General features: G+C 35.8%; 1 protein-coding gene across 1 annotated transcript in view; it reads right to left on the bottom strand.

Moving 5' to 3' along the window:
• The window catches only part of LOC110451496 (organic cation transporter protein-like), a 35235-nt gene extending 21026 nt beyond the window's left edge, over positions 1 to 14209 (bottom strand). The window contains exons 1-6 of the mRNA XM_021499541.1: positions 14015 to 14209; positions 11686 to 11909; positions 7105 to 7335; positions 4768 to 4970; positions 1418 to 1777; positions 930 to 1064 (exon numbers count right to left, since the gene is read on the bottom strand). Of these exons, the coding sequence (XP_021355216.1) occupies positions 930 to 1064; positions 1418 to 1777; positions 4768 to 4970; positions 7105 to 7335; positions 11686 to 11909; positions 14015 to 14153 (1292 nt within the window). The 5' untranslated portion in view covers positions 14154 to 14209. The remainder of the gene's footprint in view (positions 1 to 929; positions 1065 to 1417; positions 1778 to 4767; positions 4971 to 7104; positions 7336 to 11685; positions 11910 to 14014) is intronic.
• Between the last annotated feature and the right edge of the window lie 4324 nt (positions 14210 to 18533).

Here is an 18533-nt window from a genome sequence, read left to right on the forward strand (position 1 = left end):
TATATATATATCATATTCTCGATTCATAAATAGTAACAAATAACATTTTGTAAGTAACTAATCAAGTGTCGTAAAACATTTTCCGATTTTATTGCGACCTATATCCGGCGCACGCACTCAACGGAAGTCTGCAGTAATCAGGTCAGAGTTACATTTGAAGTCCGGCATGTTGTTGATGTTGATCGTGCAACCGGAGAAGGTTGAATTGGTGAAAAATCCAGGCATACAATTGTCTGTTGATCACACAGACACTTGAGACAGGCAGCTGGTGTTAGGGATCAAAGCAGAAGATACTGATAAGTTCGGTAGTGACACTGTTAAGTCGCTCGGAGGTGCAAAGACCAACTTCAGTTATAGTCTCATAAGATGAAGCTGCTATTGGCAGTACTTTAGTAGTAATATAGAAGGGCTTTGCCACACCAAATGTAAATGTTTGGAGATAAAAGCAGCTCGTATAACCTTGGGAGATCATTGATACTAGCTCAAATTAATAATTTATCGCAGATCATGAAAGCCATGGAAGATAATTGAAAGTAGCTCATGGAAGCTTGTAACCTTCAGAGATAGTAGCTCATAGACCGTCTGAAGACAATTGATCGTAGCTCATTAAACAGTTGGAGAAAATCAATAATAGCGCACTGACACGATTTTCTGTGTGGGAAAATTAAATGAACTCATTAAACCTTGACATTAGCGCATTGAACCTTGACATTATTGCATTGAACCTTGACAGTAGCGCATTGAACCTTGGTACTTGACTGGGAAAAACGAAGCGAACTCCAGAATATCATTGAAAATGACTCACTGAATCTTCGTTTAACATTGAACCCTGAGAAAGACGTAATTGTTAAATGTAATTGCATTCTTGTATCGTGTAGTTTGACACGTTTTTATCAGTGGAAGTTAGTATGTGATATATCAGAGCTCACCGATTAACAAGGAGGGCGTACAGGAATGCACCAGGGAGCTCCACTAATCCATTGAGGAAAAAGTTAAGATGGCGATTCCCGGTAAGAGATGAAGACGTCAGATATAAACCAAAATACGTCAGACTATTCGTACACCTGTTAAATTGATAAAGACACATAGCAAGGGACATAACTCGTTCATTATTTTCAAATAACTAATTTCTGTTACATTTCTTAACACTTAGTGCTTTTTATTTCCATATATATATGCTTTTTTTCCATTTTCATTTTGGTTTCAATAAAAAGTGTCAATCAGCTCCGGATTGTGTTTGTCACACACTATCTGTTTAGATAATGAGTTACCAAATAAGTTATTTACTACTCATACTATTCTAATTAAATAAAGAAAGATTGCATTGTAATTGAACTCAAATATTATTGTATACACATACATATATATTATTATCTAAAGTCATCAAGTCAACTGTTTTAATTGAATCATCACTTACCAAACAAACCATAGTATCAAGGAATGTTTCAGTAGCAGCCTGTGTCGGAATAAGTCTATAACGTTAGTTTTATCTGAACTATCAGACATCCTCGTTGCGATGGTGTACGTATCATCCTGGGTATCGTCGGAAACGTCTTGTAGAGGTGACACCACGTGACCATTTAATGGTTGCAGTCCTTCTGATCGGCTGTTACACGACACACGATTCCCCGGCTCATGACCATCAGAAAGCAATAGCATCACCTCCGCCACTTGCGCTTTGCTGACCTTGTTGATCCTCGCTACCCTCTGAATCACTTTCATAGCCTCGTCTTTTCGGTTGTTTGCAATAAGCCATCTTAAAGATTCGTCAACAATCCTAGAAATTAGGAAAAAAGATGAACAACTTGAAAAGTACTCATTGTTTCAGTTAACATGTATACAAATATGATTACTTTAACCAAGCTGGACATGGGTCTCCTGCCAAACAGAGTTATAACCAGGTCCTTATTCATAGCTTATCAAACTGTTTATGTAATTTCTGTAAAAGACCTGTAGCTTTGAAGCGTTATCTAGAGAGACATATTTAACGGAGCATGTTGCCTTATCTTATCGACTATTCTTATGAAGACGTCAGGCTGAGAGCTCTTTATGGAAGACAGGGGGTAAAAGTGTGGCGGGTTATATCATTATGCCGGTATAAGACGCATAACTACACTCATTTTATTTATTATTGGGTTGTTGGAATTTTAAAATAAAATGCATGGTGTGGTAAAACCCGATTAAAAAAAAAACTTCTTAACGGCAACTTCGCAAGAGAAGTACATGTAAATCAATTCAAACATAGAATTCATATTGGAGTTTGGCAAAGCATATTTCTTTTATCATAGTAACAAGGGCATTCAAAGAAAAAGCGCTAGGCATTCTCGTATGGATTTCCACATTTACAACCTTGCCTTTCAAGCATTCTAGACCGATCAAAGTGTACAGGACTACACTGATTTGTAGTTTTGTAAGTAGAATATTTAGATTTCTCTCACAAAATTTATAGCAAATGGATGACCTGATTGCAAACCAGAGATTTGAAGCGACAAGGATATCACTAAATTCTTGGAAGCTTTTCATAGGCTTATTTATATATGGTTTCTGTACTATGGACAGTTGACTTATTTGTAGATGGTTTCTGTAATAAAGACAGTTGACTTATTTGTAGAGTGTTTTTGTACTATAGACAGTCGACTTATCTGTAGAGTGTTTCTGTACTATGTACAGTTGACTTATTTTTAGATGGTTTCTGTACTATAGACAGTCGACTTATCTGTAGATGATTTCTGTACTATAGACAGTTGACTTATTTGTAGAGTGTTTTTGTACTATGTACAGTTGACTTCTTTTTAGATGATTTCTGTACTATAGACAGTTGACTTATTTGTAGATGATTTCTGTACTATAGACAGTTGACTTATTTGTAGATGATTTCTGTACTATAGACAGTAGACTTATCTGTAGATGATTTCTGTACTATAGACAGTCGACTTATCTGTAGAGTGTTTCTGTACTATGTACAGTTGACTTATTTGTCAATGATTTCTGTACTATAGACAGTCGACTTATTTGTAGATGATTTCTGTACTATAGACAGTTGACTTATTTGTAGATGATTTCTGTACTATAGACAGTTGACTTATTTGTAGATGATTTCTGTACTATAGACAGTAGACTTATTTGTAGATGATTTCTGTACTATAGACAGTCGACTTATCTGTAGAGTGTTTCTGTACTATGTACAGTTGACTTATTTGTCAATGATTTCTGTACTATAGACAGTCGACTTATTTGTAGATGATTTCTGTACTATAGACAGTTGACTTATTTCTAGATGATTTCTGTACTATAGACAGTTGACTTATTTGTAGATGATTTCTGTACTATAGACAGTAGACTTATTTGTAGATGATTTCTGTACTATAGACAGTCGACTTATCTGTAGAGTGTTTCTGTACTATGTACAGTTGACTTATTTGTCAATGATTTCTGTACTATAGACAGTCGACTTATTTGTAGATGATTTCTGTACTATAGACAGTTGACTTATTTGTAGATGATTTCTGTACTATAGACAGTCGACTTATTTGTAGATGATTTCTGTACTATAGACAGTCGACTTATTTGTAGATGATTTCTGTACTATAGACAGTTGACTTATTTGTAGATGATTTCTGTACTATAGACAGTCGACTTATTTGTAGATGATTTCTGTACTATAGACAGTTGACTTATTTGTAGATGATTTCTGTACTATAGACAGTTGACTTATTTGTAGATGATTTCTGTACTATAGACAGTAGACTTATTTGTAGATGATTTCTGTACTATAGACAGTCGACTTATCTGTAGAGTGTTTCTGTACTATGTACAGTTGACTTATTTGTCAATGATTTCTGTACTATAGACAGTCGACTTATTTGTAGATGATTTCTGTACTATAGACAGTTGACTTATTTGTAGATGATTTCTGTACTATAGACAGTCGACTTATTTGTAGATGATTTCTGTACTATAGACAGTCGACTTATTTGTAGATGATTTCTGTACTATAGACAGTTGACTTATTTGTAGATGATTTCTGTACTATAGACAGTCGACTTATTTGTAGATGATTTCTGTACTATAGACAGTCGACTTATCTGTAGATGATTTCTGTACTATAGACAGTTGACTTATTTGTAGATGATTTCTGTACTATAGACAGTTGACTTATTTGTAGATGATTTCTGTACTATAGACAGTAGACTTATTTGTAGATGATTTCTGTACTATAGACAGTCGACTTATCTGTAGAGTGTTTCTGTACTATGTACAGTTGACTTATTTGTCAATGATTTCTGTACTATAGACAGTCGACTTATTTGTAGATGATTTCTGTACTATAGACAGTTGACTTATTTGTAGATGATTTCTGTACTATAGACAGTTGACTTATTTGTAGATGATTTCTGTACTTTAGACAGTAGACTTATTTGTAGAGTGTTTCTGTACTATAGACAGTCGACTTATCTGTAGAGTGTTTCTGTACTATGTACAGTTGACTTGTTTGTCAATGATTTCTGCATTATAGACAGTCGACTTATTTGTAGATGATTTCTGTACTATAGACAGTAGACTTATTTGTAAAGTGTTTCTGTACTATAGACAGTCGACTTATTTGTAGATGATTTCTGTACTATAGACAGTAGACTTAATGTCTACTTACCAACAAATGGGGTATTTGCTAAATACTGTCTCCTCGCCTGTATAACGTGACGTATTTGCTACATACTGTCTCCTCCCCTGTATAACGTGACGTAATTGTTACATACTGCCACTTACCAATATGATGCCAGGGCATGAAACGATGCAAGTGCCGTTACAAGTTGGATGTACCGCCATGAGAGGTTCCGCATGAAATATCCTATACCTGCTAATATAACTACAAACGCCGTCCATGCGAATTGCCCAAGAGCGCCAACTGCGCCTCTGTGCTCTTGAGGTACTATTTCCAGAGTCATGATGGACATCGCTAAACCCATTCCCTGTATAAATCAACGGAATAAATGCACGGAAGCTTCATGTAATGTAACGGACATGTAACTGTCTAGCAGGAATATTATTAAACATATTATGAAGTGACGTCACTAGACACCAGTTGTTATCTAGCAGGAATATTGGTAAACATATTATGAAGTGACGTCACTAGACACCAGTTGTTGTCTAGCAGGAATAATAGTAAACATATTATGAAGTGATGTCACCAGACACATGTTGTTGTCTAGCAGGAATAATAGTAAACATGTTTTAAAGTGACGTCACTAGACACATGTTGTTGTCTAGCAGGAATATTATTAAACATATTAGGAAGTGACGTCACTAGACACATGTTGTTGATTAGCAGGAATATTATTAAACATATAATGAAGTGACGTCGCTAGACACATGTTGTTGTCTAGCAGAAATAATAGTAAACATGTTATGAAGTGACATCACTAGACACATGTTGTTGTCTAGCAGAAATAATAGTAAACATGTTATGAAGTGACATCACTAGACACATGTTGTTGTCTAGCAGAAATAATAGTAAACATGTTATAAAGTGACGTCACTAGACACCAGTTGTTTTCTAGTGGAATAATGCTAAATTATGAAGTGACGTCACTAGACACCAGTGGTTGTCTAGTTGGAATAATGCTAAATTATGAAGGGACGTTCTAATAGTAAACATCTAATGAAGGGACGTCAGTTAGTATAGGTTTTTGTTTAACAGGAACACGGAAGTGTATTATTAAGAGATGTCACTAGATGGCAGCTGTACACACTCATTCACATCACAGGTACTTGCTCGTCTATGCCTACTGTCCCCAACCCCTGCTAAATCCATTTTTACAAATTGAATGTCAACGATGACATAATTGAAGTCAGTAAGATATTTCATTGATACATGTACAGTCACTGGACATAAGTATTAGTCGTTTTGAGAGTGTTGCGTCTTTCCTATTTGCATATCGGGTTCGTTTTGTCTGTGCTCTATATATAGAAACAGGAAATACCCTAAACCCTTTCTCTGAAACTATAGCATCATATGACGTATTCGTGACGTCATTCAACATGGAGGAAAAGGACATTGTTTGGCAAGCTTCAACACACACAAATTGCAAAGCAAAATTGGGAAGCGTGAGAAGCTGCTTATTCACGGTCAGTGACAGTACTGTCATTGTTCGACTTGTGAAACAAAACAGAAAATCTAATTTAATGGACATTTGACAGAATATTGGGGTCAGTTTTTTCTCTTATCACCTTAAGATGCGAGTTTAAATCTACTTCTAAAAATATAACGATGCGACGCCATCTTTGAAACGACGAATACATATGTGCCGTGACTAAATATTGACCCTGTTTTAAAGCTTCTTATCGAGTGAAACAAGCGCTTCGTTTCTTCAAGAGTATCTCGGACCTCAAAAAGTCATAGTGGACCAAATGAATGACTTTTACATTTGGATCATCTGGAGCATAATATAATAAGTTAAATTCGTTTTTAAATTTAATTCTACTCCAGCACGTGCTCGCGATGATAAAATGACATAAACCTTTACTACAGATAAGGACAGCAATCATCTGTAAATTAATACAATATTAAATCATGTATTTTGTTTAGGGATACTGACATCTAGTAAAGTTTTGATACGTATCTTGTTGACCTTTATGATTGCATTCACACAGTTCTATTCTAGCAAAGAGGGGAATATGTTTTAACAAATTGTGTTGCATGACATCATACATGTTCAAAGGATGCAGGTCAATACATGTAGCTATATTAACGTTGAAAACAAGAAAGATGGTATAATTTTATCTTTCTTTGAGGTCTTATTCGGTTTAAAATAAATTTCAATAAACTATTTTAATTAGTAGCAGAACGTCAATTTTTGCGGGAACACTATCGTACTTTCTATGGTTGTATCAGTTCCATTAGCGGCGTATAAGAAATTAATATCTGTCCTAGTTTGAATCTAATGTTGACTCGTGAATTGTTTGATTACTCAAACAGTTTGACGGTCAGACCTGAGTAATTTAGCGATGGAAAAATATACAAGTGTAATGTCCAATTATTTGATTTGAATAACTATGTTAGGTGTTAGATTTATGTAAAAACTGCTCAACTGTAAATATACCTACTTGTTGTAATGCACCAATGACGAATCTCATGATCGCAAACACGACAAAGGTTGGGACGAACGTGAGCGAGAGACTCATAATGAACAGCAGGAGGTGCGTGCTCACAAACACTGGCTTCCGGCCATAGCGGTCGGCAAGGGAGGTAAATAGAGTTGCCCCGACGATCTGACCAGCCATAACAAGAGTCTGGCCGAGTTCTCCAACTCCCGATTGGTCACACACAAGGTTCCACTGTAACAAGGAAGAGACTCCTGTTATGTTTAAAGGGATTGTCTGCCTTCATCACGTTTAGGAGTAGGCATATTACCTGTTTTCAAGAGTATGACCACTAATTTTGATTTTTGGCGATTGTGGTATACTGCGTAGACACTAATGATGTTCTATTTTAAGCTTTCCGAACATATCACGGAATAAAATCCATTAAATCCACTACACAAAATGTTTTCTTCTGATATACGTCAACCTTCGAACAATAAGGTCAAGGTTACAATAAGTTTACGTTCACCTGTCCTGAAGGACACGTGAGCTAAGATGCAGACCAAAAGGATAACTATTGTTCGAAGGTTGACGTATATCAGAAGAAAACATTTTGTGTAGTGGATTTAATGGATCAGAAGGACTTTGTTAGTGTGTAGAGAACCAAGTAAATCACAAGTACCGCATTTCGTTCAGTGGATCAAGTGGATCATTTATTTATTTGTAATTACATTCTTTCCTTGCGACGTTATGTCAAACAAAGGCACCGCAAATCGGTACATAATACTTCACATGTTGAATGACCAGTTGAAACAACTGGTCATTCAACATGTGACGTATTATGGTTGAAATATGAAATATTTCTAAGTAATTAACGGTAAAGGAGAAATAATTTTTCAAACATGATATATCAATAAGTTTACATCTTGGAATGCATGTTACCGTCGGATATTAGTGGTTATCGACATTTTCTGAGCTGTATGGTAATAAACCTTCCTATGAAGTATGAATTTAATTTGTTGAAAATTAATGAAGCTATCGAGCTGACACTGTTTCGGAAAGTGGATAAAGGGCCCCAACTCTGTAGGTTACCGTCGGATATTTATGGTTATCGAACTTGTCCGACCTGTTATACATGTAGTTACAAACCTTCCTATGAAGTTTAAATTGAATCTGATGAAAATTAATGAAGATATCGAGCGCACACGCCCTCCCGCCAACTTGATAACATAACTTTCGACGGGCGTATAAATGAATCAAAGAACGGAATAATACAAGATAGAGTATTACTTCTAAAACATCGTTTGACCTAAATACATACTAGCGGAATAGCAGAATCTATATATAGGTAAAAAGTTATATAACACAAAACTTCAAAACGTTCAGAATTGTAGACGACAAACTTCATCAAAGATTAATTTATTCAAATTGCAAAAGACGGTCACTTCAGCGCGAGGGATCAACAAACACGAAGTGTATCTGAGCTAGTCCACAATGTCAAAATCGGGTATGTCCACCGTTAGCAGTATTGAGCAGTATTGAGCAGTACTGCACGCATTACACCGACGCCACAGGGATCCGACAGGATTGTTGAAAATACCTGAGGAAAAGCCTTCCAGGTGGGACCTAACGAGAAAGCTTAGCTTATATGACAGGCTGCTTTGGCACTTGACGTAGGCGATATTGCATCTCTTTCCATACCTGTTCGACTGGCGAAATGTCAGATGATACCGCAGGTCATGGCAAGTACAATTTGTGGTCGCGTTGTCATGATGTAGCGTATCGTGATGCTGTTACGCGAAAAGGATCAGACAGGAACTCACCGCGGTAGCGCACACAGCTACAATATCAATTAATGATCACCAGAGGTGTTCTCGCATTCGCTGTTTTGTCGTCCCAGTTCATCATACTACCTTCGCCGTGCGGATGATGTTACACGACATAAATATCCTGAAAACTTTCTCCAACTTTCTCACTACCGTCCAAGTGGAACCGAGATTTGTCCGAAAACAAGATACGAGCCCGTTCCCTTCTAGAAAACCGGAGATGTCTCCTTCACTAAGGAAAACGTGCAACACGATGACGTCGATCCTAACGGGTCGGATAGCTGGACGTCGTGGACAAATGTGCCGTTCACGTAGGCGGTGCCTCACAGTTCTTCTACTGCATGATTCTACGTGATCCAGAATTTGTCGTCAAAGCTGCAGTTTGGAAGCAGTTCCGCAAGTGAGCTATCTGCTATAATTATCTTGACGTAACGTCGTCACACCAGTGCGTCCTGATCTGGGCGGATAAGGTGTAACCAGACTGCTAAAGTCTTATATATATAAGGCATGAATAGTCCTGATCAGGGCGGATTAGGTGTTACTAGACTGCTAAAGACATATATATATAAGGCATGAATAGTGTTTTGATTTACACTAGCATTTCCTAGCAACAATTTGGGCTTAACCTTGATCAGTCTAACCGCTAGGTTGGGGATATTTTCACTCAGTCTAGGCATAGCTTACCAAATACGATTTCTAGGAATAAAGGAATCAAAAAACCAGTAACAAAGTCAATAAAGACTGTCAGACCTACTTGCTAGCAACGAAAAGTGTGCACGTGGACAAGGACAAAAGACTGCACCGGCACAAAATGCATTCATGCGTTCACGTTAATTGTATAACGTTTCATGTTGAAAAATTAATGACAAGTTTGTTTTATTTGTTGGTACTCACAATTTGTTTTCCTCAATTATTTATAAAACAGCAGATATCATTTACGTTTATAACAAAGACACTTTTAAACAATTAATTATCACGCTAATACTTGGTTTCCTCCAAACTGAGAACTGACTCATATTTTTCTAAATGTTGTTGTTCCTTCCTGAAAAATCTAAAAATAAAATAAAGAAATCCATTAATATCCGCTTTCCGTGACGTTAGCGGGACCTCCCTCTTTCGAGGAATTCTTTTTCTTTTCAGGCATTGCTAGAGTCTATATATCACAATTAGAACACTCTAACATTCGTTGATATTCAATATCAGAGTTTCGTCTCGAGGAAATGTAAAGTGAAGCTAGAAGGGCCTCCTCTATTGTGAATGTATGGTATTGTCTTTACAATGTCATGATGACGTCATCACCAGGGATACTGTTTCTGTTTCAGGTAATTAGTAACTGTTGGGTTTGGTACTGTGCGTACACCCATTCTAGATAAGAATGGTATGAGAGGGGGTTCCGTTCCTATTTTTTCAGCAATCACTCTTCAATAAAATAAAGTCACCATACACTTTCAAACGTTGTTTGAAGGCAATGATTTAAATTTAGATACGTAACAACAATATATCCACACCTGTATTTGTGTTTTTAAAATGTGGCACAGCAATGTAAGCTAAGTATGGTGAAATTAGGCATCGATGCTGACGACTGCATTAAAATAGTTCGCTGAACTTATAGCATGTTGATCTGGTTTGAAACAGAACTTAACTTTTACAAAATTCTAAAGTATAGTACATGTACACATTACCAAAAGTCCATTAACTTGAGTGTAAACCTGTGATGGCAATCCATTTGTACGTACAAAGGTAAAAGCAATCAAACATAGTTAACTGATTGACACTATTATGGAGGAGCAGGATACATATCCTTCAACAGGGTTAAAACAATAAATGACAGCTAAAACTACATACATTTACAACTCTAACCGAAATGTGATCTTGGTTTTAACTACTTTTCGAAAAAAATATGAAGCAGAACTTTCCGTTATTTTGCGTGTTCTTGTGATAGTGAGGCATATTAAAGTGGAGTCAGCCCCTACTTCAATTTATTTTAATGTTTCGCCACATGAAGAAACAGAAAAGTAATAAATGCCTATATGATTATTCATTATTACTACTGATAACCGTAGTGGACCTCCTTGCTCGACACCAGGTTGAATGATGGGGGTATCCTAACAAAATATCAGATAAGCGTAACAGGCGAATGAATAGTGTATACAATTACTGGGTTTCTATATTAATATGTCATAGCGTAGTGATACTTTTGATAGGAAAAACATGCAAAATTTTCACTGAATTCAAAATACAACCAACCTTGTCAATTTCCCTATATACATTCATATAGTTGAAGTGGTATTCGATATTTTATACTTCTTTAAAAACCTTCCATATAATTATTCTGTCTTCATAACCATTTGTATGTAATATCAAAACCGGTATAATACTGTGCACGCATGCCAAATAAGACCAATGCACAATTTCACATGATCATCAAGATTTGATTATCAACATTCATTATGGTTAATACCGATGCATGTTCTTCTTTTGTATCATATACCAAAACACTTGAAATAGTGTGATATTTGGTGTCAAAATAATAAGTGGAATATGTTGCACACGATGATGATATCATTTTATGACGCAATTTTGTATTCCTAAATGTCTATAAATATTAGTGTAATTTCAACAACCCACACCTGATACGTACTGCTTGTACGTATAAGTCGAGATTAGTTATCCTATTTTTCTGGATTGTATATATGTGGTAGCTATTCCAAACGCATTTCATGTCCTGCGTTAACTTTTTTGAGACCCCGTCCCCGCGCCCTGTACAGCTTAATGTTACCTCTGAAATAATGGTCGTTCCTTCTGTTTTGTCGAAGAAATATCCTTCTTTGCAGGAGAGGGTCGACGTGCCTAGCAGTGTACCATTGGTTGTGTTTGTCACCACTGAAATCTCACACTTTCCGTAAGTGACCTCGTATGAGGTACGGTTCTCTCCCGCGTCAGGTAGTCCGTATGTTGACAAAGGCTCATGCAAAGGGTTGCATTTGAAATCCGGGACATGTCCTGCGAAATGAGGTGAAAATGATGGTCTGTAACTGTTCAATGATAAGAAAAATATATCAAACAGAAATACAGTGCAATGGGAAGCTTGTCTGAACCGAACGTTTCCCGGACCATTCAAACTTCTCTTCGAGAAGGATACGTGCACATAATGGAATGCATTTGTTCCGATTTCCGGGTAACTTACCATAAAGTACAACATTTAAATCCACTCATGCGAACTGGAAACTAGTCACTGATAGATATACAGTCAAACCTGCTTGAGCGGTCACCTAAAATAAGCAGCCACCTGTCTAATGCGGCCAGCGGTCACAAAACTCCGGCCTGAGACGTTATCTCCACCTGTATTCAGCGGTCATTTTGTCCAGAAATATTGACATCAAGAAGATCACAATATATTAACACAAATTAAAAACCACTGGTAAGGTTTGGCACGTTGAATTGACAAGTTCTTTACACAGCGATTTTCAGCTTGCAAATTGGGGCAGGTCCTACCGACCCATCAACAATGTTTTACAAAGTTCTAGATTTATTGAGTGATTTATTTATAAGTGATGAATTAACTTAATACTGATATATCATTTCATTAGAAAATTATTTGAACCACATACATGTAGATCAGAATACATCGCAATGCAGATTTTCATTTAAAGTAGATCTACATGTAGATTTCAGTACTGGTGGTTGTCTGCTAGCGCAAAACGTATATGGAACACGTGTGTAGCCAAACAAAAATAAATTCATCATTTCAAGAAATTAATCACCAAAACGCCTTTGTATTTTATTGATTATGCATGTATATTCAAGTATGAAATCGTACCCCTGTTGATGATGGCAGAAAAAATCCAAATAACATAGCATCCTATATTTCCGGGAAAATTTCATTATAACCCATGGATGTATGAAAACTTGATTGTGGTTTTCGGGTGAGCCTGGATTTAGCAGCCACCTGTCTTAAGGATGTACACCTCTGAGAAGTCAAAACATTCCTCTAATACACTTTTTTTCTGATATGGATTTTCGGAAAAAGGAGTTAATGGCATAGTAGAAAATGCAAAATAAATTATATGATCGGTCAAAGATACCAATCTAACACAATATGTGATTTTAGGTGATTTGTTTGGTTTTGGCCTTTTGCAGAACAAATTCATACAATTTCTTCCAAGTGTGTTATCAGACATGTATGAATGTTTGTAGAATTGATAACAATATTATCTTCTTTTAAATTATGTAAATAAAATTTCTAAATCTTCTTCTTTTAACTCCAAAACTAGCGACACACTGACAACTTAAGTGATCATTCTAGTGTCAAAAAAAGGTGATTTTTGGCCTGTTGTGAAGCGCAAGAAATACACAATAATACACATTTTTAAAATGACCGCCGAATTGGTCATTTTTTAAATTCTTGTAAAACAAGTTCTACAAACAACAGGCATCTAGTTTTTTGACATATTTTTTTCAGACGTTTGTTTGCTATTAAACTTGATGATAATTTGTTAAATATTACAAAAACCCGTTACACCAGATCAAAACGAGACTTGAACGTGATTTAAACTTCAGAAGAGTACATCCTTAAGTGGCCAATTTCTGCCGGTCCCTTTGGTGGCCTTTTAATACAGGTTTGACTGTACTATGATAAGTAATTGGTATGTACCAAAATATCGAAGACTGTGCAGCACAGCGTCCACGTTGAGATGTTCACCCATCGCTTACGATGTTAAACTACAGTGTTGACGGGAGCGGAGTGGTCAGGTGTTGAGAGTAACTACAGTGTTGACGGGAGCGGAGTGGTCAGGTGTTGAGAGTAACTATTTGAGATCTCAGTCTTGTTTACATTAAGAGTTACAACACAACAGGAAGTTTAATTCGGCAAAAGCAACCAAATTACATTACTACCAACAATAACAGGATAGATAATTGAGTAGAAAAAGTCCCAGGGAATTTTCGTGTCAATAAAATTATCACGTTTACTGCTTACCAGGTGTAAGCAAGCGAACAATACAGAGTAAAGATTTATAAACCATTTCTCCTACATTTTCAAGGAGATGATTCGTAGGCTGTTGACTTTGTACAACTTTACAAGCTTGTGACTAATTATCAAAACTTACCATACAAAACGAAGTTTAATACAACAGCGGCGATTTGAAACATGACCATAAAGAGTAAGTACGCTATCTGACATCTTTGGTAATTTCCGAGTGGCCGCAAGCTATTCCAGATCGTGTCCACATGGAGAGGTGTATCCATCTTAGATTTAGATGTTAAATAATCGACGTTCTTTAATCAAATGACTTGAAACCCTATAGAGCGATTGTTGACCGTGTTTTCTCTGATAAACGAGTTTAATATATTCATTCCGACTTTCGTATTGGCGAGTTACGTGTTCCTACATACACTCGTCACATACACGTATGTACGTGAATGAATTAAATAATATAGACATTGTATGTACTATAAAATCATAAATTTTCGTGGGACATTAAATTTCGTTTATTTCGGGGATAACAAATATCCACGAAATTAAATCCCCACGAAAACATAAATTTGGTATGATATAAAAAAGGGGGAAATCAGAAATCATCGATATATAATGTCATTGAAACAGGCAAGTATATGAAAACGACGAAAGCTTAACCCCACGAAAATGAATGATTTTACAGTATATTTCTTATACCATGTCAAGCAAAACAGTCGGATTTATTACCTATTACTTTCAAAACTTATTTAAAATCGTTAAGCAGGACCAACGTTTATTTTTTATACTTTCCTGTTTCATATACATAATATTTATACATGATTAAAATGAAGTATTTTCTACGGAAGCGTATAGTTGCCATTATATATAGACTTATTAATATACATCACAACAAAAAGTATTTCGAGATACAAACAAGTTTCCTGTTATGTCAGGTAATATATCTTGAGATAATAAATTGAAGTGACTATGTCAACTTATGTTAATTCAATAAATGAGCGAAATACTATGGAACACGATATACTGGATATTGAGATAAGATATATGTAACTATATTTATCCTGTGTTAATGATTTTTCACATATGTCGACATACAGTATATCGAGTTATTGTTATTAACATGATATATCGACATACACTATATCGAGTTACTGTTATTAACATGATATATCGACATACAGTATATCGAGTTATTGTTATTAACATGATATCTCGACATACAATATATTGAGTTATTATTATTAACATGATATATCGACATATAATATATCGAGTTATTGTTATTAACTTGATATCTCGACATACAGTATATTGAGTTATTGTTATTAACATGATATCTCGACATACAGTATATTGAGTTATTGTTATTAACATGATATATCGACATACAGTATATTGAGTTATTGTTATTAACATGATATCTCGACATACAGTATATTGAGTTATTGTTATTAACATGATATCTCGACATACAGTATATTGAGTTATTGGTATTAACATGATATCTCGACATACAGTATATTGAGTTATTGTTATTAACTTGATATCTCGACATACAATATATTGAGTTATTGTTATTAACATGATATATCGACATACACTACATCGAGTAACTGTTATTAACATGATATATCGACATACAGTATATTGAGTTATTGTTATCAACATGATATTTCGACATACCATATATCGAGTTATTGGTATTAAATTGATATCTCGACATACAGTATATTGAGTTATTATTATTAACATGATATATCGACATACAATATGTCGAGTTACTGTTATGTTATTAACATGATATATTTACATTTGCATGGCATTGTCACTATATAGCCTCTTTGAAAGCTGTGTCTTTAATGGGACTTTAATTACCATGCAGCACGAGACACAATTCTTAGCGTATTTATCCAATGTAAATAAACATGACGGCTGCTGAAATATCGCTGGGCATCGTGAGACTTGACAATGTCATTGTAAATTAATGTGCAAAAGAAAACAGAAAAAAAGATAAACTTTCATTACAACAAAAACAAAACCAATGTCTGCAATATCGTACAAAATGCACATCGGTTGAAATCACCTATGCCGGCAATGAAAACAATTTTATCGCTCATGCAATTTATCAGAAATAAAGTCTGTTACACTGCACTGACTAACAGGGGTCGTTACAAATGTCTGAAATACACAAATTCTATAGACCTACTGACACATATGTTACAGACCTACTGATATGAGTCACAGCACAAATAAATATTTCAGACATTTGTAACGAACCCCTGGGCTCCGTCGCAAAATCACTCACTTCAAACGCTATCAGTTTCACGGGTCTCGCAGCCACGGTTTCCTCAGTTTCTGACGACATGTCAAATAACAAGGCTGTTGTAGAATCTACCGACTGTAGTCAGATTCCTATACAACAACAAATAAATTCACGTCTGGATTCTTCACAAAATGAGCAAGGAAAAGTTCGAATTGACTTCCAAAAATAACTCCCTCGGGGAGGGCAAGGTCGCATTTATGGTGTTCACTGCATTTATCCACGAGAGATTTGTTCCGGGGGAAAATCGAAACAATTTCAAATCTAACTTTTAGCTCAGAGTTCTATTGATAAACTTAAATTAACCTAGATACTGAATTGTGGAATAAAATTGAGGGTTTGTTAAAATTTTAAAGTACTACTTTGTTTGCCAATCAGCACGCGACAACACGCTGTTCCAACTATATAACGAATTTGTGTGAACTGTCGATAAGGCGGGAATTTTAAATTTTAGATATAAAATGTTAGTTAAAAACGAATATAAGAGGCAGAGAAAACGTAATTATCAGTATTGAACGGTTTTTGTATGGTATTTATTATCTAGCGCGCATTATGTTGTTTGCTTGCAAAGCTGTGTCATTCAAATAGATAATAAATACCATACAAAAACAGTTCAATGCGTAAATGTAATACCGGTGTTATCTAATGACAGATGTCATGATTAAGATAACGTTATATACACCACTTTGATACCAAATGAGGGTGTTAGCTTAGGGAAGCTATGGGCACGTCATCGGTTTGGTTTAGTATTGTTTAACGTCCTATCAACAGCTATGGTCATTAAGGACGGCCTCCCCTGTGTGCAAGATGCATGCGTGTATAGTGTATGCGTGTGTGTTTTTGTAGGCTCCGATATGTTGGTGTTTGTTTTCTTGTGATAGCGCGGAACTGAAACGGTAGAAAACGGCCATCGTAGAATACAAATGTTGTATCGGCCGACGCTGTTAGGTCGACATGACCAAAGAACTAATTGTGGGTGCAACTGACCACTTCATATACGTATCTTGTCATGACTGCGGAGAATGACCAGTATGTATCTTATCATAACTATGGACAAAACTGACTAGTATATCTGACTGTATTTAGTAGGGACGAAGCTGACCAGATAATACATTCTACGCTATATACAGTATACAGAATATCTGAACGCTTTGTGATATTTAACAAAATATTAACATAGACAAATTTCCTTGGGTTTTGAACACTTTAAAATTGACGTAATTAGTCTGAAAATTAATTTAAGAAAACTTTAAACATGATAGCGTAAATTTCTGGGATTTTTCTAAAATGTACCAGATACATTTTTGGTCAAGAGTCCGGAGTCTAACCACCTTACAATACAAGTACATTTATATATTATTAAATACGAACGATACAGGTAAAGTATCTGACGTCACTAATTTCCATTTATACTTATGGTCAGTACCCACAAGGTAGGCTATTAAACTAAAATATCATTTCACGAAATAGAATGGACTGGCTTTTGAGTTTTCCTTCAACAACAGACTCAATCAATATTCTAGTAGAAATTCAAAACTCAGCACATGTCTAAATTAAAATTACTTATACATCATCACTATGCTTTCCTCATACACCTGGGCATACACTCGGTCCCGCTAAGTATTTTTACCAAAACTTGCATTTTACAATCTACACAATTATACGTTACGTGATTTTGTTTGATCGAGATAACTCATGTGTTTTAATACTCGACAGGTAAAGTTGTGTGCGTCGTCTATGAGTCTATACTAGCCGAATGATGCACGTTCGACTCTTTATCATGAACTACAACCTGCAGCCAGCTGCACCACCTACGCGCATCATGAGATATGTTTAAACGGAACTGTGTTGCATACCCTCATAAATGTTAAAAAGATGCATTTCAAACGTTAATTAAACTCATTGTTCCATTTTTTTTATTTTTTTATTTGCTATTACCACGCATTGTACGTCCATAATATATGTTTAAAATTTAAAGTAGTTCTCAATGTGTTCAACTTCCGGTATAATATTGTGTGGTGTATTTTGGGGAGAGTTATCACCCTTATACCGTTAACCGCGACGACAACATCGATGTGACATCTCGGCGCGGTCTCTTAACATCCTGACAATCAACTGATAATTCTGATAGATTTTGGGACCCGAGAGCAGTTCTCATCTACATGTTGTGACGGTGTGTGAAACACATTCCAAATTCACGACATTTGGTGTCAGCACTTCGTCGAACCGACGCTATTTCTGACTTATTTTGTCAATTTGTTTACTTGTATTTGTTTGCACAGCTTGCTGGCTCCCTCTCGCTCGCCACGTGCGCTGGCCTACGTGACCAGTG

This window comes from Mizuhopecten yessoensis, unplaced genomic scaffold, assembly GCF_002113885.1.
Source record: "Mizuhopecten yessoensis strain PY_sf001 unplaced genomic scaffold, ASM211388v2 scaffold6111, whole genome shotgun sequence".
NCBI classification, from domain to species: domain Eukaryota; kingdom Metazoa; phylum Mollusca; class Bivalvia; order Pectinida; family Pectinidae; genus Mizuhopecten; species Mizuhopecten yessoensis.